Source organism: Lampetra fluviatilis, chromosome 4 (genome assembly GCF_964198595.1).
Source record: "Lampetra fluviatilis chromosome 4, kcLamFluv1.1, whole genome shotgun sequence".
Lineage (NCBI taxonomy): Eukaryota > Metazoa > Chordata > Hyperoartia > Petromyzontiformes > Petromyzontidae > Lampetra > Lampetra fluviatilis.
In genome coordinates this window covers 6,244,679-6,269,125 of record NC_136278.1, presented here as the reverse complement: position 1 = coordinate 6,269,125, position 24,447 = coordinate 6,244,679, and the positions used below count along the sequence as shown (strand labels likewise).

Here is a 24,447-nt window from a genome sequence, read left to right as displayed (position 1 = left end):
TGCAACATGGCTTCATCCCAGAGGTCGCAATCGGGTACCCTACCCGTACCCTACCCGATACCCGGCCGGGTACGGGTAGGGTACGGGTACGGGTACCCGTTTGCGACCCTGGTGTGGCCGGGTACGGGTAAGGAATCAAAACCCGTTTGCGACCTCTGCCCACAAGTCCAGGTCTCTGCTTTACAAATTAGACTATTCTGGCCTCCCAAGTACTCACCTGTTTAAACAAAAACAAGCTCATGCCAGGTGGCTCAGGGGGAACGCGAGCGGCTCGCAATCAGAAGGATCTGAGTTCAACTCCTGGTTGGGGGTTGACGCGACTCATCATCACTCCGGGGTTGATAAAATGAGCATCCGTTTTGTGGGGAAGTTAACACTCGCCGATTTCAGGATCTACTGCACCCCCCCACACCCACCCCTCACCACCATAGCAATAGGGAATTTCCACGACTTTCTTACAGCTTTCAAAGGGAGATAAGCACCACATAAATGCTCATTTGCGCAAGAAAATCCCCTGTCTTTTTTATTTATTTCTTGCCGTGCAGCGCGAAAGAAGCTGCCCTACGAGCCGGGCAGCTACACAACACCATTTTTGTCCATAATCAACGTTTTTGGGTTTAGATCGCGTTATTTATAAATGTGTCGTAACCCTCCACCACCCGACACGGCCAATGAATAATATTGGTCGCGAAAGCCTACGTGTGAAACCATTTTTGTCACAATGCGCACGTCAAAGTTCGCAAACTGTTGTTTCTCCAGAATCACGTGGTCATGAGGGGGATCCTCCATCCGCGATCACGTGCGGAGCACATGATCGCGGATGGCAGCACCGATCGGGATAAAAATGGCATCGACACAAGGGCATTACCGTTGGCGCACACACTCGTGTGGACTCGGCTGACCGGGGCAGGAGCCAACATTTTGGTTAGAGGCGGGTTTAATTTACCGGCTCATGCAATCCGATTCCCGGAACACGTCGCCGCAACCCCCACCACCCCCATACCCGCCCCTTGTGTGCCTGGTTGTCTATACATAGGTGCCCGCTGACGAATAGAAATACTAAGTGAAATCTCAACGGTAAGTTGTTGCTTCTCCCAAAACAAACAGTTCAGATCGTAACGTTACATAGGCTGTCTCAAAGTGCACTGTCCCCTTAGCGGTATCGGAACGTGACAATAACGCACTGTTCTCCTTTAACATATCTGTGAGATCCTTTGGCTCACAAGTTCATCAAACGAATCTCTTTTTTTATCCGCTCATCACCTTTGAAGCCACTTGCGTTCATCACGACTGGCTCGGCAGGTCAATTACAGTTCGGATGAGAGTCTGATAACCATTTTTCCATGAGTGGTAGCACAATTACTTTTTTCTAGGGTGTCCCTATCGTTTCCATATTGTATTCTGCCCCAATGTGCTATTTGATGAAGGTCTGCGTTTAAGTGTTACATGCATCTTGGCTAACTTGTGGCGATGGTTAACAGATTTTTTTTCAATACTGCACATCGAGCCCACGTTATTACCAAAGCCAAAATCATGGCCAACTCTCTGAGGAACATATCAAGTCCATTTTAAAGACATAAAACGTCTGACAGACACCGCCTCATGTTTACGATGTTTTTGATGTTTTCGACGCTGGGCTGGCCTTCTCTTTCAAGGCTAAGGTGCCTGCAAATGCCGTAAATAATACGTTGGAATGAAGCCATATGGTTTAGTTCCCAGTCAATTTTCCTAATCCACACTACAGTATTGACGATCACTTGTGTAGCTATTTAACGACGGGAAATTGCACTGCATTACGCCGGGTCACTGAAGAAATAGAGCCGCGAAGGTTCGCTCCACCCAGGGCAGACACTCGGTGATCAGACGCACGCTTGGCTCGCAGCCATTCCCACCACGGCATTTGCGTCTCGACTGTAAGCTGGAAATCGACGGCAGCGATTTTGCCAAAATCACGATGTAAACTCAATATTGGCGCCGTAGTTCAATTTGTAAACGCACAGAGACATCACCGTGATATTTACCTCGTAGCAGTCAAAGTTCCGTGCTTTTCCTTTTTTGATGACCTGTTGAAAAGAAGAAAATAATTTTCAAAAATTATAACAAAAACAGAATATAAGACACTAGATGTAGTGCCAAACCGTACATATTGAACAAAAGCGACAACAGAGTAAATCAAATCTCTTACCTCATTGTACTTGTTAATTTCACGCTGCGCTTTGAGCCGTAACCTGGCAACAACATGAACCAAAAATATATATTTATTTCTCATGTAAAATTGGCACTGAATACAGATTATTTCAATTAACAGCGTTTACATCCCATTATTCTCTCGACGTGAGGTAGATTCAAGTCAGCCATTGAAAAATCACAGTCGTTCGTGGTGGTTTTTTTTTTGTTCTCTGGCTAGTAACTTCAGCCAATATTGGCCATGGCCTGATACCAACAATCTTAATGCCCTTCTGAAAGCCAACTTTGTCTCACCTTAATTTGTGTAAAAAAAAACTTCCCAAACCACAAAACCAGTATAAACCACATTTTGACTCAGATTTACCTTTGCCATATTTTGCTATGCAAATATTCAAAAATAAAGGGTGCTTAATGAAAAGGGCATTTGGCTCGGGCAATGCAGTTGGCAGCAAACTGCGTAACAAATAATGCAAATGCATGAGTGAAGTCCTAGGATTTTCAGAAGCCACCTGATTAGTGTTTTCATTTACACTTTGAAGTTCAGCCTTTTCAAGTCGTGAATTAGCTCTAACTTAATAAAATCGAATTTTTCCCCGAGCCAACAGTTCAAAGTCCCCACAGAGAGCCATGGCACGTGCTTATTAGTCAGCCCGCACCAGCTTCCAGCTTGTAACCTCACGTGGCGCCACATGGGGGTATAACATTGTATGGCCTTTCCCATACAACACCATTCTCTCCACTCGGATAAGGGGGCCCCATAAAAGGTTAATGTGGAAAGTGGAAACAATGTAAAAGTTCATACTGCAGTGGTGTAATTATAAAGGCTGCAGCTAGCCTTTTACAGACATTTGCGCGTTCTTAGATGTAGCCGCATATGTTCGGAATATCCTGTCGTCTTTATTTAACCAAAAAATTAAAAACAGGCCCCATTGAGACACGTGATGCATGGCCTGTTTTGCAAGGTTGGCCTGGGTTACATGAATACATTTAAAATACTGTACAACAAAATGTTTACAAACGTTTTATCGTCTACAAACCTAGATTTGATTTGTGATAAATTGGATACAAATGTGAATATTGTCAAAGAAAAACAGAATGTAATACTTGGGGGGTTATAGAATATGTTCAAAGTCGTTCGTAAAATTTTAAGCCAAATATTGTACAAACTAACCATTTTTACACTTTGTTAAAGGATTTTTTTTCGACAACAAAAGCAATTTTAAATGCAAGGCTACGTTCAAGTGCAGTATCTGTGCCAAGTGAGATTAGAACTGGTCCTGAACCCCCCTCCGTCCTTTCACCAACCCGAAACAAACCAGCATGGTGAAGTATGGTTTAAAAGAGAACTCTATTATCGAAACGAGGTGGAGAGCTCTTCATGCGTTGGTGGGAAGAGAATGGCTGGAATGAATTAATTGTTCCACCAAGTACACAATGTGGCAAATTACTTTGTTGAACTTAACACATTTCATTCATTTATTATTAATTCATCAGCCAGGTGAGAGCCCATTGTGACTATCTATTTTATTTCAAGGGAGCCCATAGTCAGAGCAATGCAAGTACAATAGAACATGTGAAGATTAAAGGTCCATAACAGCTGTCGACAATAACAATAATATTGCAAATAAAGCTACATTTATTACCACGTAACAATTACAACACTGAAGCTCCCGACACAAAGCCCATGCATTGTGCACCATTCGGCCATGTGACACGGCAACCGCGCGCGTGTGGTTTCGATTGCCACAGCTGTCCTCTCATTGCCTGCCCTCAAAAGAGATCGGTTTGGAGAAAAAAAAATCCACGGAAAAAGACGTGAACTTAAAAAATATATATTCTATCTCTCATTCAACAAAAAATCGACACTCAATTGCGTAGCGGTGTTGTTCTCTTCTTAAACGTCGTCTTTCGTGTATGCACGTTGTGGATGGAATACTTTTGCCACGATTGGATGAAGGCCTCAACAAACAGTGCGAGTCTTGGGGATTGTTTGGCAATGCTTCACCGCACTGACCAGTACAGGTCGGTGACCAATTTAGACATCAATCTGGCACCGATCTTAGCCATGGCCAGGAAACAAACTCAGGACGCAGGGTTCGTAGCAGCGAACCACTTTGCCACTGCTCAATCCCACCAAACCCCACCCCATTTCGACCTCACCCTACCCCTACGTTACGAATACTAGTTAATTATAATGGTGTAATTGATATAATCACCAACAGAACAACAGTACGTTCGAAAAGTTAAAAAAATAACGTCGTTTTCACTGACATCTGGTCATTATCACAGGAATAGGTGGTTTCCCATATTCCCAGCAATGTCCCGCCAGAACGCACACTAAACAAACCCATCACGGGGGGTTCAACGATCACACAGAAAGCCCCTTAAAGCACCACAGCCTCTCGAACATTCTTCCCTTTGACTTCCACCCCCCCCCCCTTGGGGACTCTCACTTGATCCAAGTTAACAATTGCCACTGCAAACCACAGCACTCAGTTTATCAACACGAGCCACACAGCGTTAAAAAAAATACAGTCAGCAATTGCGCAAAAAAAAACACATGGAACCAATGAAAACATTGCTTAATCCTGTGACACACTTCTGTATGCGCGTCACTGCTGTCGAAATTTACCCCACATTACTGTTATATGATTACAATGCAAGGACAATTACGGTAGTTTCTGAGCAAGCCGCACATACTCATCTCCGAGGTAAAGGTGCTTTTAATAACATAATTGCCTAACCGGGACTCAACCTAAAGTGCCGCTTGAATTGAGTCATTGGGGCCATTTCATGCGTTGAATCACTTGGCACCAGATTTGTGGCAAGTCGCAATGAATGAGTGTGCCGTTCTCAGATAAGGGAAGTAAAACTACCGATCGACTACTCGGCAACAGGCAAGCAGGCAGTGTTTGGCAGCCGAAGTTTGATGCCAGTTAACGTCTTAAATCAGTGGCGACTGACACGTGAAAGATGATTGGGGCCCACACACCCCTTCACCAGCCTGCACCGACCAGCTTTGATAAGTGTGGTCAAATAACCCTCATGCCCACACAGTGGAATGAGGAGGCCTTCACCCAGCAGTTGATTGTCAGAAGGGCTGCAAGTTATTTATTGTAAAACTAGCCTTTTGCCCGTCCAAGGACGGGTGTATTGCAGTAAATCTGAAACAATTCAGCGGGAGAACTGCTGTATCTTTTTAACTTGAAGACGATTGCTTGTGCTGCGATCGAAACGTCGTAATTTTTGGTTATTTTTCTATCTGCGTGACTTTACCGAAAGAGCCAAAGAGTATGAAATCCTGCGGTCACGAAAGCTTTAAGTCAAGATTACATTGGCGTCATCTGGTCCAACACCGTGTGAGACTAGGCTCTAAGAAAAGCTGTCTCGGGTGTGGACCAATCAATTTCAAGCACAGTGCATACATTATCAGAGTTGTGGTTTTTGTTTGCATTCCGACCGTAGGTATTGTGGTCAATGCAAACATGACTCCTTGTAAAAAAGGTGTCAGTTTTGTTGCCAGATAAAAGGGTAAAAAAACAAATATCATATTTTGCTACTGGCAAAGGAGGTTCCAATGGTGTAAATTACATTGTTTGTCGAATAAATGTTTATTATCGATTCCTATCATCATCTGTGGTCAATCCACTGCTGGATGAAGGTCTCCTTCAAGCCGTTACCATCTCTCACAACTTTGCGATGTAATAATTGTTTAGGATGTTGTAAGCAACACATTATGGATGTTGTATACAACACAATATACATAATTACAACACAATCGCCCTAACCCTAACTAATGTTAACAAGGGAAAGCATACCGTATCTTGGATCAACCCTTGCACGTCTTTAATTAAAATACATTTTAGAGAGGCTAAACCATTTAAATAATTTTCGAAAGTTTTTTTTTCAAGCACTATACTGTACAGAATTTGCATCTTTTCTGCGTTTTGCCATCCCCTTATTTAAAGACTTTATCAAAGTTAAAGAAACATTTTCTAATTAAATACTTACATTCTATGCAAGCCTAGCTGCTGTCGTGGGCCACCCAAGAATTATGCTTTGGCAGTGTTGCACAAGCACAACAAAGACAGACCCCCGTGTCGCCTTAACAGACTGCTGGGGGCTAATGCTGTTAGCGAGCAGGCAAGGCACACGAGGAGGGGGGGTGGCCAGCACCACGCCCGACCGCCTTTGTCTTCCCCCCGTGGCGATGTTTACCGCACACCGCACCTGGTACTCATTCGAGGCTGACACGACCTAGGGGAGGGACCCCACCACCCCCGCCACCCCCAGGAGCAGTTCAAGATCACTGTCACTGGGTGTTGACCGTGAGCCCGATTCGAAACTCGTGTGTCGCCCGGTTCGGAGCACGCAGCTCCCTAACCGTTTGCACTCTCGCTCAAAAAAAAACACGAAAACACACACACGAACTCAACACTGCCTTAAAAAGATTTAGACATTTGTTTGTGTTTTTTTTATTAAAGCGTTATTCAACAACGCGTTGGGTCCATTTCCTTTCTAAGCGTACGTAAGAGGCGGCTCTTTAAACCCATCCGGTGGGTGACGTCATTCATTTCCGGCAACATCGCTGACGAACACCGCCAGACGTGGGAGGGAGAGGGCCTCGTGGTGGTGGTGATGATCTCCCGTGGAATGTTACAAGGGGGAAAACCGAGTTTTAATCTTAAATACGATGTTTTTTTTAAATAAGGAGCAGCTCACGGGCGGCAGCAAGAACGTGCATTTTATCTTGCGATGTATCAACATTGGGGGGGTAAGAGCCCCTTTTTCGATTTAAAGCTTTCGTGACTGCAGGGATTCATCTTCTTGGTTATTTCGGTAAAGTCACGTAGAAGGGAAATAATAAACTAATAATAAAAAATACAAATAAAACATAATAAAATAATTCTCACTATTTGAGAATTATTTTATTATGTTTTTTTTATTATTTCCCTTCTACGTGACTTTACCGAAAGAACCAAGAAGATAAGAGCCCCTTTGTAACGTAAACATAAAATTATAACTGGAGTAAATGCTCTCTAATCATCGTGCATCGTCTTCGCAGTGTTTCGTTCGCCTTTTGGCGTCGTTCTCTAGTTTACTGACACTGCTGGCGAGACTAGGCCCTAAATCAGGCTTTGCTGTCTCTGATGTAGTGCAATCAGTTTCAAAGACAATGCCACATTATCATCATTACAAGAGCACCTTTGTTCGTTTGCATGTTCACCACAATCACACGTGTGCGGTCAATGTAGCCTCGATTCCTTGCAACAAAAGGTTTCTATTTGGTCTTTGAACATCTTAACACCTCCTTGTTTTATTGCCACAAAGGGGTAAACACTCTCTCCTTTTTGTTTTACATACTGGAGTAGTTAGAATCTGTACAGGGCTGGGCAGTGTCGGTGGGGGTGCTGCTGCTGCTAGTGGTGGTGGTGACGCACAGAGTGGAAATTTCCAACTCGTTCGGAGGCGCAATGGGACCCACGCGTGGTGGATTCTCTTTCGCTGTGCGAGTGTGGTGCGAGCCCGTGGCGTGGAGAAGAGAGAGAAACGCTGCAGAAGGGGCACTCATCCGTTGCGTTAAATGGAGGAACGTGAGAGCCCCCCCACCTCCTCCCGAGCACGTGCTCGCCCACGTGTACATTTCCCGTCGTGGGGTTTATGTTGTGATAGTTGCAGGCTCTGGCGTGTTGCGTAATAATTGTTTGTTTGTTTTCCCAATCGATATTGTATTTACAAAGCTGCTATCGGCATTGGCACGGTTTCGTGTATATGATGTGTAAGGAAATTAATGTAGGGGGCATACGTGTGTGCTGCTATTGTAATTGATGTTTAATAACACGCCCTTACAGGGTGTGTCCTTTAAAAAGTACACCCAGGTAACGTTCTTGGGTGAACTGTTACTTTATATGCCCTATAGAGGTAGCCACGATTTTAAAGGAAAGTTGCTGTTTTGTCAAAGCCAACATACACAATTTCAATACAGCAAATAAAATGGCCAAATTATTCCTTTAAAATAATACAACGGTGCTGCTGCTTTGCTTGCGAGCTGCATTTTCTCGGTCGATTTCAAATATAAACATACCGTGAGCAAAACGCGCGTTCGCGTATCCACCGTGACGTTGCGAGCACACGCAAACAGCGTGCCCACTGCAAAATTGGGCTAAAAAAAAGCCTCGCCAACCATCTGTCGATCTTTACCGAGGCTCTCTGCTCAGTTGAGCGAGATCACAGGCAAAGAGCCCCAGTAATATTCCACCGCGCAGCATTGCATATAAATATAAACACAGCGCCGATGAGTAATCCGCATTAGCAGCAGTGCCCGTCACTTGCATTGAACTCGTGGTACACGTAACCTCTACCCTTCTCTCTCGTGCCCAAGCCATGCTGCTGTCGCGTGAGATATAAACTCATTGAGCCAACTCTTTGCCTGTCGGCGATCTACATCGGTGCTTCTCAACCTGATTTCATTCCACGACACTCACTTTCGAGTTTTCCCGATTTTTCGCGGCACGCCGAACCCAACAACCACCTTGACGCCAGGCGTGTGGGTATCCGCTGCTGTACCGTCGTATTACTGCTCACGAATACAACTAAACGTGGGTATTCGCGACTGTGCGAGTACCCCCCCCCCCCCCCCCCATGTCTGCCGTGTGTGTGTCTTCGTGTCTGCCCAATTGCGAAAGTGTCCCATCGAGGTAGTTGAGAGGGCCTGGGGGTGGTGGCCATGCTGCACCGTGACCAAAACCAGCGGGAGGTGTGGGGATGTGGGGTGGGGGCTGGATCAGCCACTGAACGGCATGGAGAGTTCCAATGTCCCAGCTCGCAAACAGCGACGGGTTCTTTACTTTCCTGTATTCTTCAAATACCGAGGCACACCAGGGACCTGTCGCCATAGCAGCACACTGGTGTGCCATCGCGCGCGCTGCTTGCAAAGCACTGATCTATGTGAATGCATGCCAGGCCAAGCCCCTCCTCCTTTCGGTGTCACGAGGGTTGTGGCTAAAAAAGTTCGAAAAATTTGTTACGCAGGGAACCTCTGCACAATTCAACGCAACGCGCACACCCACCAACCTCATTTATACCACGTACTTTATGTGCTAGAAATAAAAGTTATTGGCCAAAACATCTTTTTTACAGTATAGTTTTCGTTTTAAGGCAGTGTTATTGATGAGTGTTTTTGTAATTGATAATGGTTCACCACTACCAATGCAGCAGCATCGCCACAGAATATGTTTAACCCCATTTATACATCACACATGTGGCTAACAATGTTGCTGTAACATCTGCCTTGCGATGAAAAATGTTTAATGTTATATTGTATACGCAGATGCCATGATGTTTTGACCAATGTTTAGCCACCATTGCCCAATGCAGAGTGTTTGCTGGGTGTGCATTACCTATGTCACAGGGTTTCCAAAATTCCTTTAAATTACAAGCCACAACAGTTCAACGTATTCCACTTCCACCCACTGCCATATGGGGATGTGCAATCTATAAGGCCTTCACGTGCATTTGAATGGAGATTAGTGAATGTGAAAAGGAGGTCTGTGGCGGGCTGAATAGACTGGGACATTACAAAGCCCAGTAAAGAATATTCCACACAGCAGAGCCTCCAACAATACAGGCACTATAACAGTTGTCACCAACAACAGCGTCATAGAAAACTAGAATTTCCGATACCAGCAGAGAAGTTGAGCACAAACCGACGACGTCCATTCAAACATTTCAAAAACGTTGATGACAGATTTTACAAATCCGAGTTGTACATCATTTATTTAATTAAATACATATACTTCCGTTAATTTCTCTATATCAAATCTATATTTTAGTCCATTATCCATCAGTTTTTTTTTTAAGCAAGCAATCTCTGCACGAGTTGCAATCGTGTGGGTCTTCTTTTGAAATGTTTAAGCAAACAAACTCTCAGCCAGATGGTGTCATTATCAAGGAGCAATTAAGCAAGCAAATTCTGGACCAGTTTCAACTGTCTGGGTCTCTTTGATTAAATTAGTGCAAAGCTTGGAACGCCAAGAGGCAAATGGACTAAGCTGATATCGTGTTACTGGAGAAATTGATAATACACACATGTTATTATTTGTGTGTTTATCCGTTTCTATGTGTGTGTGTGTCTGTATGTGTAATTGCATGGGTGAGTGGGTATGTGTTGTTGGCACTTACTTTACGAGATGGCAGCAGAAAATGAGGCTCAGAACAAAGACGAACACGGCCGAGCCGGTGGCAAAGACGACGAGATTTAGCGGCAGGTCCTGCAGACCCACGCTTGGCATCGCAGTTGTGCTGTCAGAGTAGCCCCAGGAGTAGACTGGAATGTACATCCTGGATGGGAGGGGCAGAATGTGTGGTGGGGAGATGGGGGTTTACAACATGTGTGGTACATAAACCGTTTTATCTTATCAGCAAACCAATTGTAAAGGAATAAACGTAACGGGCAAAAGTCAAAAGTAATTTCTGTGCCATGGTTGGATTAGTTTTGTTTATGTTTTAACCAGGTGACAACTTAAGAGACCAAGTATCATTTCAAAGAGTGACCTGGGTCATTAGTCTGTCAGCACAGGGCGATGATGGCTATCCATCATCCCAATTAAATAATGTGCGTGGTAGGTTTCGAAATCGACAAATTTGGACACCGATGCTGGTCGACTCGTGCAAATGACGTCAGGAGACCTTCAACGTTCTCCGTGAAGCTGATGGCACCGTAGTATTAGTCAGAGCGGCGGTGGTTACCATCTGAAGTAATAATCAGGGCGGCCGCTGGGTTTGAACCGTGACCGTTCGCACACAAAGCGCCAAAAGCGTTACAGCTAGGCAATGTCATCGCCCAATCGCCCATCAACGTCCTCGTAATCAATACAATACGCAAATTTGACTCATGCAGTCTAAACGCAGCTACTTCTCAAGATAACAGGTAACATCTGTTTAGATAATGCCGATTATTTACCGAGTAATTGCCTCATTTCAGCCTCGAGACTGACATTCAGGCGGTCCCTGCTACAACGGACGGGATGTTTGGCCAATACCATGAACGAGTGGGTTGCCTTCGTGTCGGACAGACAAACCCCATACAACCTGGAGAAATCCCATAAAACCTGGACAAACCCCATACAACCTGGAGAAATCGCATAAAACCTTGAGAAATCCCATACAATCTGGAGAAATCCCATAAAACCTGGACAAACCCCATACAACGTGGAGAAATCCCATAAAACCTGGACAAATCCCATACAACCTGGAGAAATCCCATAAAACCTGGAGAAATCCCACGGCGCATCGGAAGGGGATAACCCTCAAAGCTCCGCACAGATGGATTCAATGCACGGGCAGGCTCAATCCACAGTTAATCGCATCAGGTTATTGGCTATCGTTAATTAAGACTGCATTGGCCATTGGCGAGGATAATTTTGCAATATAATCAATGAGCATCTGTATGATAGTGAACTGTACAACAGCAGGCTTAACTGCATCACATACAGCCATCTGGCACGAGTTATTTCAGCAGACTGGGTCATGCATTCTTGCCACGGACACAGTATTTGAAGAATGCATAATTTAACACTTTTGTAATCTTATCACATTAAAAAAACAACTGCAATACAATGGAACGAGCTTCTTTTATCAGCAGACAAATCGATACAGTGGCAGTATATACACACACACAGTACGATAAAGCTTGGCAAACAATGTACATTTGATTAGAGATGTATAGATAATGTTTCTCTTACCCGTATGAAAGCCAAAACGATGGTGAGCGGCGATTCACGGTGCAGAATATTTGAAAGATTTCTCTGCCCAGCGATTTCAATTTAGACCGACCAACACTCAACAATCACAACGCATTAAAAGTCCGATCTGCAAGCAGCAAAGGTGGGTAAGGTGGTGGTCTCGGGGCTAATAGATTTAGCCGAATACACGACCCTAAATAATAATGGACATACAGAAGATGACTGCAAGTCTACGCTTCTTCCCACTTTGTCTTCAAAGCCAACTTGCGGATGTCCCCCGTACACTTGGAACTGAACTGAACGCCGTGCCGGATGTCGCTCTAACGCCGTAGCAAGACAACAATGTTTGGCAATTGTTCGCCCTTATCACTGCAGCAATGCTGAGACACAGAGCGAGAGAGAGAGATCGAAGGCGACACACACATCTGTGTTGTGGCTCTCCGCTGCTCAAGGCTGCACAGCTTATAGAGAGAGAGCTGCGCTCATTCCGTGTGGAAAATTCCCAAGTTCAGCCCCGACAATCGGAGCTCCGCCTACACACAGAGGGAGCCTCCTCCCCCTGCTGCCCCCTCCCTCTCTCCCCGTCCTCCTCCTCTCCCCTCCCTCCCCATCCTCCTCCCCCCTCCCCACCCTCCTACCCCCTCCCCATCCTCCTCCCCCCTCCCCACCCTCCTCCCCCCTCCCCACCCTCCTCCCCCCTCCCCACCCTCCTTCCCCCTCCCTATCCTCCCCCCCACCCCATTCTCCTCCTCCCTCCTATCCTCCCCCCATCCTCCCTCCTCCCCCCTCCCCGTCCTCCTCCCCCCTCCCCGTCCTCCTCCCCCCTCCCCATCCTCCTCCCCCCTCCCCACCCTCCTCCCCCCTCCCCATCCTCCCCCCCACCCCATTCTCCTCCTCCCTCCTATCCTCCCCCCATCCTCCCTCCTCCCCCCTCCCCGTCCTCCTCCCCCCTCCCCATCCTCCTCCTCCCTGCCCATCCTCCTCCTCCTCCTCCCCCCCATCCTCCTCCCCCTCCCCATCATCCTTCTCCTCCCCATCCTTCCCCCTCCTCTTAGCCCCTCCCCTTCATCCTCCGCCACGCACGCGCGTCAGTGGCGCGCGCGCGCGTGCGCGACGTGAGCTCCGAGGGGGCGTGACTCCATCCGCTCGTCATCCGTGATGCGTCTGGGGCGTGGCTTGGGGGCGTGTTTCTGTGTGAGTGTGTTGGGTGAGTGTGAACCGGACCTGGGCCTCTCCTAGGTCGACTCAGCCTCAAATGAGTACTCGGTGCGGTGTGTAAACATCGGGTGGGAGACAAAGGCGGTCGGGCGTGGTGCTGGCCACCCACCCACCCCCTCGTATTCCTTGCCGGCTCGCTAACAGCATTAGCCCCAGCAGTCTGTGTTACAGGTAACACGGGGGTATTTTCTTTTTGTCTTTTGCAGAATGTGTCACAGAGTCAGTCCCACCTTGAGTGAGCTCCTCCCGCAGGCGAGGCTGTTAGTCACGGAGCCCGGCATGCCAAAGCAGCTTTGGTTTTGGCCGGATAGAGGAAGATCTTTGCAAACGAGCTTTATAACTCATCGGATTCCTCCAGTAACACATTCCTGCGGAGGGAGCTGGTAGGAACGTTACTGGGTTGCTCGGTCAATGGCCAGGGTCAACGGCGGCGTGGTGTATTCCGCAAATATTCCCGACTGTGAGGGCGGGCACAAGTCGGCGTGAGTAGGTTAAACGTTGAGTTTTATAAGGGCACCACGGGGTGACCAGCCCCTCCCCACCCAGCCCCACCCCTCCCACCCCCCACCCAGCCCCTTCATCCCCACCCAGCCCCTCCCTGCACGACGGACGGACACAATAATCCCCTGTGGGTTGATGTAACCAGGAGGTTCCTACCAGTATAAATATTCTGATATGGAGTACTCAGAGGAAACATGGGATAACACTCAAAGCTTCACACGGATATATTTAACCACACTGTCTAGTAGAGGCCGACCTAAACTGAATTTCTGGTTTCGGCCGAAAACGAAATCAGCCCGAAAGTAAAAAAAATTACTTTTGGCCAAAACCGAAAGTTAACTTTTTGGCTTCGGCAGAAACAGAAACGATGCCGAAAGAGGCCATTTGCTCATTAATAATTATGAGCGGCTGACGTCACTCCACATGGGGGCGGGGGGCGATCTCCGCAACGATATTGAGACATTGAAGTAAAAAGGACGTCGTGATGAACAAGGGATTATAACCTTTAAATGAAATAGGTCTGTGTCACCCCGCCCTTACAAACTGCACACGAATTGATGCAATGAATATCATGTCGCGGTCTGATTTTCGTTTGCAAGTTTCAGATTTATAGCAATACACCCGTCCTTGGACGGGCAAAAGGCTAGTTCATATCGAGTTGTGAGTGTCTGGGTACTCCGGTTTCCTGCAACATGACCAAACACAATGGAATTGGCCAAACATCTCGATTCAGGATCCTCTTGGAACAAAAAAAATGTTGCTACTCGGTGAATATTATGGGTAAAAGTGTATAAATATAACACTGCTGGCAAACGCTGGCCTCAACGTCTTAAAATACTCAACAATGGCACATCCGGAGTTTCTGTTCAATTATTATGTACGCTCACAAATAACTCTGAACTCTGAATTCACTCCTTATGCACTTAGAAGCATTTTTCCTGTGTGGGCAGTTAGTTTTTTAAGTCGACTGCTGGGAAATCCCACCGTCTAGAAAGGCAAGCAGGGTCGGGCCGTTCCTCACACTGCACACGTGACTGAACACCCACTGCCCATTCTCCTGCCCTGCATGCAATTGCTCTGCAATCGCTCTGCTTGACGACTGATGCAAGTGGGTCGCAATCTGATTTTCATATTTTAGTTATACAGCGCAGAGCACCGTAGAACAATTCGCTTTTTATTTATACAAATATAATGCAGTGACGGGCAATTCAAAGACTAAAATCATACTGAACTGCGATGGCATACAGTGCTAAATGGGATTGATTTTTTCTCTAGAAGGTTCCTTTTGGCAAAACATCACTCATGAACAAATAGTAATGTACAGTCATCTCTTTTACAATCCATTTCTGGATGAAGGCCTCTCCACACACCATTGTGGCCATGGGGTTATTTAATTACAACTCCACATGCTGGTCAGTGTGGGTTGGTGAAATGGAGGGTTTCACTACCATTTGAGATACCAGTCGACGGTGTTAGTCACGGGAATTAAACTCAGTTCATCGAGTTCATAGCGCAGTGCTTTAAACAAGTGCCAACGCGCCACCAAAATATAACATTTTTAAATACTTGTTTTAAAGAGCGCCAAGCTAAAACCCAATAACGGTTACTTGTAAATATACAAAGTGTACTGTACATGTAAGTGTATTCTCTAAAAAGCTACAAATTGAAAATGTCTTAACCATCCGCAAAAGTGTGGTATGAAGCAGAAAAGCTTCCATGTGAAATATGAATTCCAAGTTTTAACATTCGAGCTTAAAATAGCATGGCCGGGATGCTTCAGCCCTAATAAAGCTGGCAAAGATGCCATGGAAACATGCCACACTAAGCAAAATCTTATGGATAAGTGACATCATGCATGGCTAGAGTTCAAGAAAATAGGTCTGTCTCTCTTGTGTTTAAAGATCCCTTGCGTTTAAAGTGCCTACAATCCAGCCACTTGCAAAATTAAGTTGGTGGACTACGCAAAAATGGAACCAGCGTGCGTGTGAGATACTCGCATGCTGGAATATGATGGTGTGTACAGCAAAGAGGTATACGCTTTCTTATCAGTGTAGAGTTTAAGAGTTCTCTGGTATATGTTGGTTTTCTCTGACCACCCAACTTTCCTCCCGCACATAAAAGCACCTTCCTCCCAAGTGTTTACATGTCTTGGTCAAGCATCCCAAAAAGGGCCTCCCAAAATCTGGCAGTCATCCAGCGACTAAACACAGTAACTGCCCTTTGCAGGAATTAGGCAGCTGTTAAACAAACGAGCTAATACATTCAAACACAGCTGATGCAAATTATGTTCATCTTGGATACCGCTATGGATTATTAAAATTATGTTTGTAAAAAAATTGCAGTCTGGAACCTACCTCTTTACTGTACGATCTTTCCATTTACACGCAGGTCTCGCTTGCCAAATAATATAGACGTGGTCTCCATGTACCCTTGAAATAATGCTCATTATAATTTATAGCTCGTATCAATCCACGACTGGACGACGGTTCTGCCAAAGCCATGTCAGCCATGGGGGTTGTTTGACGGCTGCACTATGCTGGTCAGCGAGGGTTGGTGAGAGGGTGGTGGATGGGGAGTGGGATGGTTGGTGGGGTGCAGAGGTCGCAAACTGGTTTTGATTCCTTACCCGTACCCGTACCCAGCCGCACCAGGGTCGCAAATGGGTACCCGTACCCGTACCCGGCCGGGTACGGGTTCCCGTTCCCTACCCGTACCCGTACCCTACCCGAAATGAGTGACAAACGGTTACTCACCAGTGACTCACGGCCTATCCGTACCCGTACCCAGCCGCATCAGGGTCGGGCATCGAGTAGGGTACGGGTATCGGGTACCCGGTTGCGACCTCTGGTGGGGTGTAGGCCAGGACCAGCTTGCGTGGCACTTGCCATTGACAGAGCCGTTCCTTGGGTACGCCGGATGGGGGCGAATGCCCCGGGCTTTGCGGGGGGGGGCACGCTTCGACGCCACGGTGTCAGATGTTAATACTTACAGTTTTAATACTTAAGGTCCCATGATGAAATTTACGGTTTCGTTTGAAGGCGTCTGGAGGACCCACACAGTGGGATTTAACTTGGACCCCAAACCTTCCTATGGACGGCCCTGGCCACTGATGCCAGTTTTGGCTATTGACCGGGTTTATAGTGCACTGTGCCAACCACCAATTGTCTTAAATATGGGTTTAAAAGCTGCATAGTGTTTTATTCTACTAAAAAAAGCAACTACCTTAACATTTGGCTGCCAGTGTAGTGTGCATATTATACTGTATACACGTGCTAGCAATGAGTTATGCTAACATAAAACGGGCAGCATTAAAAAAAATGAGAGTGGGCATTTCATCGGGACATGTTAATGCTGAACTGTTTGGCAATACTCCAGTTGCCCACATTTTAAGGAATCTGATATCAGGAGTCAAAACTCTGCCAAGAGTTAAACTCTACCAAGGCCCCGATGGCTGGGGAGTTAAAGAGTCAGAATCAAGGACACGTGGAGCGACTTGCACTCTTTTGCCATAACTGCGTTTGCACATTCCCTATCCCAGCTACCGTTCGAGATAGCCTGTCGGATTTAAGTGTCCAACAATCACACGAGAATGATTAAAATCATTGATTGTAGGAGTGGGCCCGATTCGAGTATCATTTGCACCTGCTTAGATCGGAGGAAGAAAGCGACCAACACTAACTTCTCAGGACACGCTCCAATGCAAACAGCAAACTACTCTACTGTCTTTATACGTCTTTTCCAATCGAAATTGCACTTTTAGCAAAGGCAATTAATAAAGGCAGAAGTATTCATATTGTTCGCATCAAAAGGATACTCTAAATAGTCGCACTATTCGTCATGTAAAATCCAATGTATATTTTCTCGGGCCCTTGTTACGTTTTTGCCACGGCCAAATTATCTCCAGTTTGCTCCCCCACTCCCACCTACACCCCCCCCCCCACCGCCCCCCACAAATATGCTACTAAATCCGGCCTTGTTGGGGGGAAAGGTTAAAATTGCAATGAGACCACCCCAGTTGTGTCAGTTTAACACTGTTGGCATCTCAACATAGTCATAGAATTACAGTTCATACCTACTTTTTTAAATAGATGTGACACTTACTTTGGCTAGAATACAATTCACAGACAGGAGTTGAGTTTAAGCATGCACTGGTGATTGAATAAATATACTTCGATTGCCTCTATATTCTAGAATACACTGTTTATTAAAAAAACACCATTTATTGCATTATTGCCAGAATACAGTATTAACAAAGTGAAATGCTTATTGTTTTAACTCCTTCTCATCTATTGTATCCTTTGCTGTATCACTTTTATGCCGTTATTTATTTATTTTAGATTTGTATTGCAAAATGTTTGTGTCGTTTAAATTCTCATTCTAATCAGATCTCCATTGCTCTAACCACTCTCAGCCGGCTCTAGCTTGCCTATAAACAAAGGAATCAACACAAAAATGAATGAACACATCAGATAAGTGTCTGCTACGAGCTCAGTGAACATGAAAGCATAATGTGGAGCCCTGAGATCATAGGAATAGAGAAGTTACTTGACAGACATGTATTTATTCTTAGGTTTTTTCGGTAAAGTCACGTAGGTAAAAAAATTAAATTAATAAAAGTAAAATAAAACAAAATAAAAAATTCACGACGTTTAGGAAGCAACACAAGCCTCCGTCTTCAGTTGGAACCGTCACAGCCACGACAGCTGTATCAAGTAAATGGGAGATCACAAGAAATACCACCCCGTATATATAATGGTTGAGGGGGGAAGGGCCAGGAACGGCACACTTTTTATTAATATGGTAAGGTGAGGCTTAAGACTAAGAATAGACTGCATAACAAAGGACTGAGCCTTTGTTATGGAGAGGTGCGGTTTGTAACTAACATCTAGCATACATAACAAAAGTGTGAAAAAAGAAAAGAAAGCAAGTAAAAACTAAAACTGGTAAAACAACAAACTGGCTGTCTATCAATAACCTGTAATAGTTGTCTGTCAAATAAGATGGTCCAAATAAGTGTCTTTCCACAATACTCCACCGGGTGTCTCTCGACGAGTTTACAATTTTACATCATAATTAAGGCGTTACACGCGCCACTCATATGATTTCTAAACACGTATAATGTCACGTTCAGGTAGGGTGGCCCAGTGTGCTGATACAAATTGACGGTAATGAGTGCTCTCTTAATGCCACGAGGGAGCGTGTTTAGCAATCTTCGGGCTTGCAAGTTGATTTGTATTTGAAAGGCGATCAATTGGCCAGCACCACGCACGACCGCCTTCGTGGTGACTTGTAGCAGTGAATTGCAGGAAGTTAAATTACGGGAAACTCTTCTTTAAATGCTGTACATTTTGTGTCGTTGCCGTTATAGTGAGTGTCTAATACATCCCTACTCTCATTTTAAGCATTAGTAATATTGAATGCTAAATGGCACAGTGGTAAGCACAATGAACTCCGCAAACCTCAGTTCGATTCCGGGCTACGGCTAAATTCACGAGTGATATCAGTCCGGGTCGCCCCGCATCCAGCCAATCACATTCCAGCGTGGTGAATTATGGTGGAATAACCCCCAAAGAAAGACCCATGCGGGCAGTGGATTGCCAAACGGCTGAATCTAGTGCTGTATCGAGCCAGCACCTATGAAGGCCGGAACGGTGCACAAGAGGGTGGGTGGCCAGCACCACGCCTGACCGCCTTTGTCTCCCTAGTGGCCATGATTTTTACACACTACACCAGGTACTCATTTGAGGCTGAGTCGACCTAGGGGAGGCCCAGGGCAGATCCAAATAATCGGCACTGGTGTTGGCCGCGAGCGGGAATCGAACTCGTGTCGCCGGATTTAAAGCGCAGCACGCTCAACGTTACACTACCGCTCCCTATACAAATGGGGCACATGCATGAGAACGTCCACCGATGGGATGGATGCAGCGATGAAAGCAGCCTGTGTACAGATGCTTGGTGGATTGCTACATCACAGGGTCATGATGAAAGGCCACAGCCTGGGGAGGCCTTCATCTAACAGTGGATAGATAATGGCCGTTAGTGAACGGGTGCTTCACGTTGTCACGCAGTTGTAGCGAGTGATTCAAATCTCTGAAGTGTCCAAATGTTTTGCCACATCGCTAAGCAATGACGCAACCTATATAGATTGCCATTGCGTGGGTTGTTGTATCATGCATGCTATAAAGCAACGCTATCGATTACTATGCCCAGAGGTGATTACTGGAATTCATGAAAACCATTTGCGAAATGAAGACCTCAAACGGACTCCTGGCCCGATGGCAACGTCATTACATGTCGCATTTGTTATTTGTAGATATATGAATAACGTTTCTGGTTAACGTTTATATCCCAGTAAGTGCCGTGTACTTATCTGCCCGTGGGCAGGAACACGTCGCTAGAAGGGACGATGATACCCGATGGTCAAGAATAACGATGGAGCGGCGGTCAAGGAATGGACCGCGTCCGACAGGACGTTCGTGAAAGAGATGGGAGGGATGAAATCCACTGGTGTGCAGATGTTATGTAGGTTATTTCTACATCTCAGGACCGTTCTAGGATGACGGCACGTTGGGAGGAGGCCTTTATCCAGCAGTAGATTGACCATGGTTGATCATGATGATGTTTTGTTCTATAAATACCCAGTGGAATTTGGAGAACGCGATTAGAATATCGATGCATGTCTATTTAATTTCTGGATATAGAATGTCATATTTGACAACTTGGCTACAAGCTCGCTATAGACAACATCACGCTCATAACACACAACAACAGCCGTTCATTTGCGAGCAAGTCGCAGTAAGATCGCACGACACTCGTGCCAGGCTAGGTGCACTTTGATGCCACACGAAGTACTGAGACAAGGTTCAAGCAGAAACCTGTCTCTGGTGTGGACCAATCAGTTTCAAGGACAATGCATATATTATGTTTTTCGTTTGCATTCTGACCACAAGCATTGTGGTTAATGTAGACATGATTCCTTGTAAAAAGTTTCAGTTTGGTGTTTTAACATCTTAACACCTGTTTTGTTGCCAGAAAAAGGGGAAAAACCTATTATCATATTTTGGTACTGGCAAAGAAGATCCCATGATGTAGTGAAGGCTAGTGGGTAGGATTTTTTTTATTCTCACTACCCACCACAGTAAGCATGTCCATGTTTACAATATTCTGGTAAACACGGACGATGTTCTTGATTGGTATGGAGCCAAATGTGTGTGGAAAAGCAAAAATAAAATAACAATGTCAATTACAGTAAGTCGTTACACGCCGCATACGCCTGATGATTAAAACCCGCATTTCACGTATAGAGCCCACAGTTGATGTCTTCTTGTGTGCACGCGTTCACGTGATGTGGACAGCATGAAACATTTTAATTAGCGATGTTTACAAGTCGCGTTGGACGTGTTTCGCAATTCGTCTCGCGCACGCGCACCACCGTTTATATGAACGTGTAACTTGTGGATCATGGTGGCCGACGGGGATTTTGGTGACCCCGTGCTACGGGTTAACCGAGGTGAGATTGACCTACAGGAACGGATTGGGTAGCAACGAGTGAAGTGTCAGTACAGGGAAGTACAGCAAGTGAGGTGTAGGGTTTTTTGCACGGATCTTGAGTGTACAATACTGGATATCGTTATTCCATTGGATTCGACATCCCAACCAAAACCATGCACAGAAAAAGTCTTCAGATTTAGTTAAGACAGTTTTTTTGGGTGGGTCGTGGGGGGGGCTATTTGTATATATCTTGAACGTCTATTGCACCGTACTTAGCCAACTGTGCTCGTCGGAGGTGCTGGGGAAGCAGTGAAGGATTATCGTAGTAGCAAAAGTACCTACACAATTATGATAAAGGGCCCCGCGCTAAACGCTTTCAAGCTACCAATTCCGTTTCAGTGATTCTGCACTTGCTCTATTACTATAGTACTATACCGCCTTTAACTTTTATGATCGACTGGGTGTTTAAGGTTAGCGATTTGTCATATTATCTGGCTGTATAGCAAATTAAAAATACAATTACTTTACTGTGCAAGTTAAACATTTATGTGTTCTAGATTTGAAGCTTTCGTGACTGCAAGGATTCATACTCTTTGTTTTTTTCGGTAAAGTCACGTAAACAAAATAAAATAAATGAAAACAACTAAATTAAATCACGACGTTTCGGGCACAACAAAGAAGGACGCTTGTGTTGCGCCCGAAACGTCGTGATTACATTTAGTTGTTTTCATTTATTTGATTTTTTTACCTACCTGACTTTACCTAAAAAAATCAAAGAGCATTTATATTTCCGTTTTTTTAAAAATATTTAGGGCCCCTTCAAAACATTCTACAGGCCCCGCACTAGCTTCATCCGCCACTGGGGGCGAAAGAGTTTGATGTGTGACCACACGTCACCCTCCGATGGGACGGACCGCAACAGACGTGAACACGGCAGTCAAGGAAAGCAACGCACCTCCATCAACGTCGCTGAACGACGGGCGCGACTCAGCTGATTGTGCCCAGCAAGTTGAGACACGCGCGCGTTCATTACGTGCCAAGACACATGCAACAGGAATGGCATTTACCGTGCCTAGAGTGTGTACTCAGTCCCCAGGGCGTCAGGCGATGGGCTGGGGGGGGTGTTTTCATTGTAAGATTAAAGGAAGAGCTATTTGAACAAATTGTGCAGCGTGTTAAACATCTACAAATGGTGAGTGCTGATTAAATCAGAATCGACTATAGCTCCGCATCCGACTTTGCAACTGGTGCAACTTTCGATTTAAAGCTTTCGTGACTGCAGGGATTCATCTTCTTGGTTCTTTCGGTAAAGTCACGTAGAATTGAAATAACAAAATAATAAGAATAAAACATAATACAATAATTCTCACGACGTTTCGGCCACAACGCAAGCAGCCGTCCTCTCGACAGACCTGTTCTCCACCTGAGGACGGCTGCTTGCGTTGTGGCCGAAACGTCGTGAGAAATATTTTATCATGTTTTATTTTTATTATTTTATTATTTCCATTCTACGTGACTTTACCGAAAGAACCAAGAAGATGAACTGGTGAAACTGTTGCTCTGCATCATGCAAGACGGTGATGCTCTGCTTCAGCACACGCGTACTTGACAGTGCCCTCGTGTTCGTTGTTAATTACCGCCCGTACGCTCTGACAAATAACACGATATCGTTATATCGTGTTTCCACGCGTTGGCGAAACACGTGCAGGCGAAGTTCGCACGTGTTTTTTGGTAAATAAGCGCGGCATTTAACCCGCATAGGGCTGCAGCAGTGGCGTATAGTTGGTGAGCGCACTTCGGTATGACGATACGAGAACAATTTCCGGCCACTAGTTTCCCCCAATCAGTGGCAAGTGATGTCTAAACTTGCCATCTCGGCCCCTGCAATCCGCAATGACGAGCTTTTTGAAATATGCTCAACACGGTCCTTATAAACGGCACGGTGTTGAGAGGCCTTGATCCAGCGTGTTATTGCTTGTTTTACGTAATAATAATAAAAATTGCAGGCCTTTATCGAGACTGCACAACAAAGGGCTGTCATTTTATTATGATAGCATTTTTAAAATGTATTATATTTATTATATTATTTTATTATATTACTTAATAATGTTTTATTTTTATTATTTTATTATTTCCCTTCTACGTGACTTTACCGAAAGAACCAAGAAGATATGATAGCATTATTTAGCTGTTGTTCTCTGAATATTGTATAAGTACTGTGCTTGATAAATACAACAAAGATTAATGCCACAAGGCTCAACAGAGAAAATATGTGCACTGCCACTGGGCTCTGCTATAAATATCACTCTATTTCAGTATGGTAAGCTTAGGTAGTCCACATTAAAACCCAGATTCGTGGGGTATTTAAAGAATGTGACCCAGCCACAGATGAACTGTGCTATAACTATGAAGGTCAGCAGAACTTCCTACTCCGCAACAACTCACGCATTATTGTTTCTTTACCCCATCAACAACAAACTATGGGTCTCTGTCTGAGTCTATGGGTCTCAGTGCGAGTCTGTGGATCTATGTGTGAGTCTGTGGGTCTCCGTGATTCTATGGGTATCTGTGTGAATCTATAGGTTTGTGTGTGAATCTATGGGTCTGCATGCGAGTCTGTGGAGCTCTGTGTGATTCTAGGGCCTCTGTGCGAGTTCATGTTTGTATGTTGAACTTTTGCACGGCATGTAACCAACCGTGAGAATCTGAGGTGTGGGGGAAGGACAACAAACTAAACACAAAAAGCAGTCCTAAGAAGAATTGCTCTCACGGGACACAATATGAATGCCGTCAGGTTTCAATTACCTCTAAAGAAATGAGTGTAGTATATCGTATAGTCTATAGTATAGTGCACGTTGAACTTCTTTCGCACCTTACGTAGCCAACCGTGCTAATCGGAGGTGCGGGTGGAAGGACAACAAACTAAACTAAAAAAAATCAGTTAGTTCTAAGAAGAATTGCTCTCACGGGACACAATATGAATGCCGCCAGGTTTCAATCGAACCCGACTCGCCTATTGCAAATCCCTTCTATACGGCCAACCCAAATACATTTTCTAGAATATCCAGATGAATCCAAATGCCACTTCCAGACTTATGGCCCACACTTGTAAACGAGACCACATCAACCCAATATCAACCCAATATCAATCCACCAGCTCCCAATCCAGTTGTCGATTAATTTCAAGATTGCACTCGCCATCTTCAAGATCCTCCATGGAATGTACCCTTGCACCTGCCTCTCTCCTCTCATCTCAGTCTACTCACCTGTATGCACTCACCACCCAAGTGGCCAATGTTTTTTTTTA

The 24,447-nt window shown here is 45.3% G+C and overlaps 1 protein-coding gene across 2 annotated transcripts in view; it reads right to left on the bottom strand.

Moving 5' to 3' along the window:
- The window catches only part of LOC144931523 (RING finger protein 24-like), a 39,517-nt gene that overhangs the window by 8,864 nt on the left and 6,206 nt on the right, over positions 1-24,447 (bottom strand). The window contains exons 1-4 of one of the 2 annotated variants that reach the window (XM_078855464.1): positions 11,931-12,436; positions 10,369-10,527; positions 2,186-2,228; positions 2,022-2,063 (exon numbers count right to left, since the gene is read on the bottom strand). In XM_078855464.1, the coding sequence (XP_078711590.1) occupies positions 2,022-2,063; positions 2,186-2,228; positions 10,369-10,526 (243 nt within the window). In that variant the 5' untranslated portion in view covers position 10,527; positions 11,931-12,436. Of the gene's footprint in view, positions 1-2,021; positions 2,064-2,185; positions 2,229-10,368; positions 10,528-11,930; positions 12,437-24,447 lie in introns of those variants that run through there. The other variant, XM_078855463.1, reaches the window with a different exon arrangement.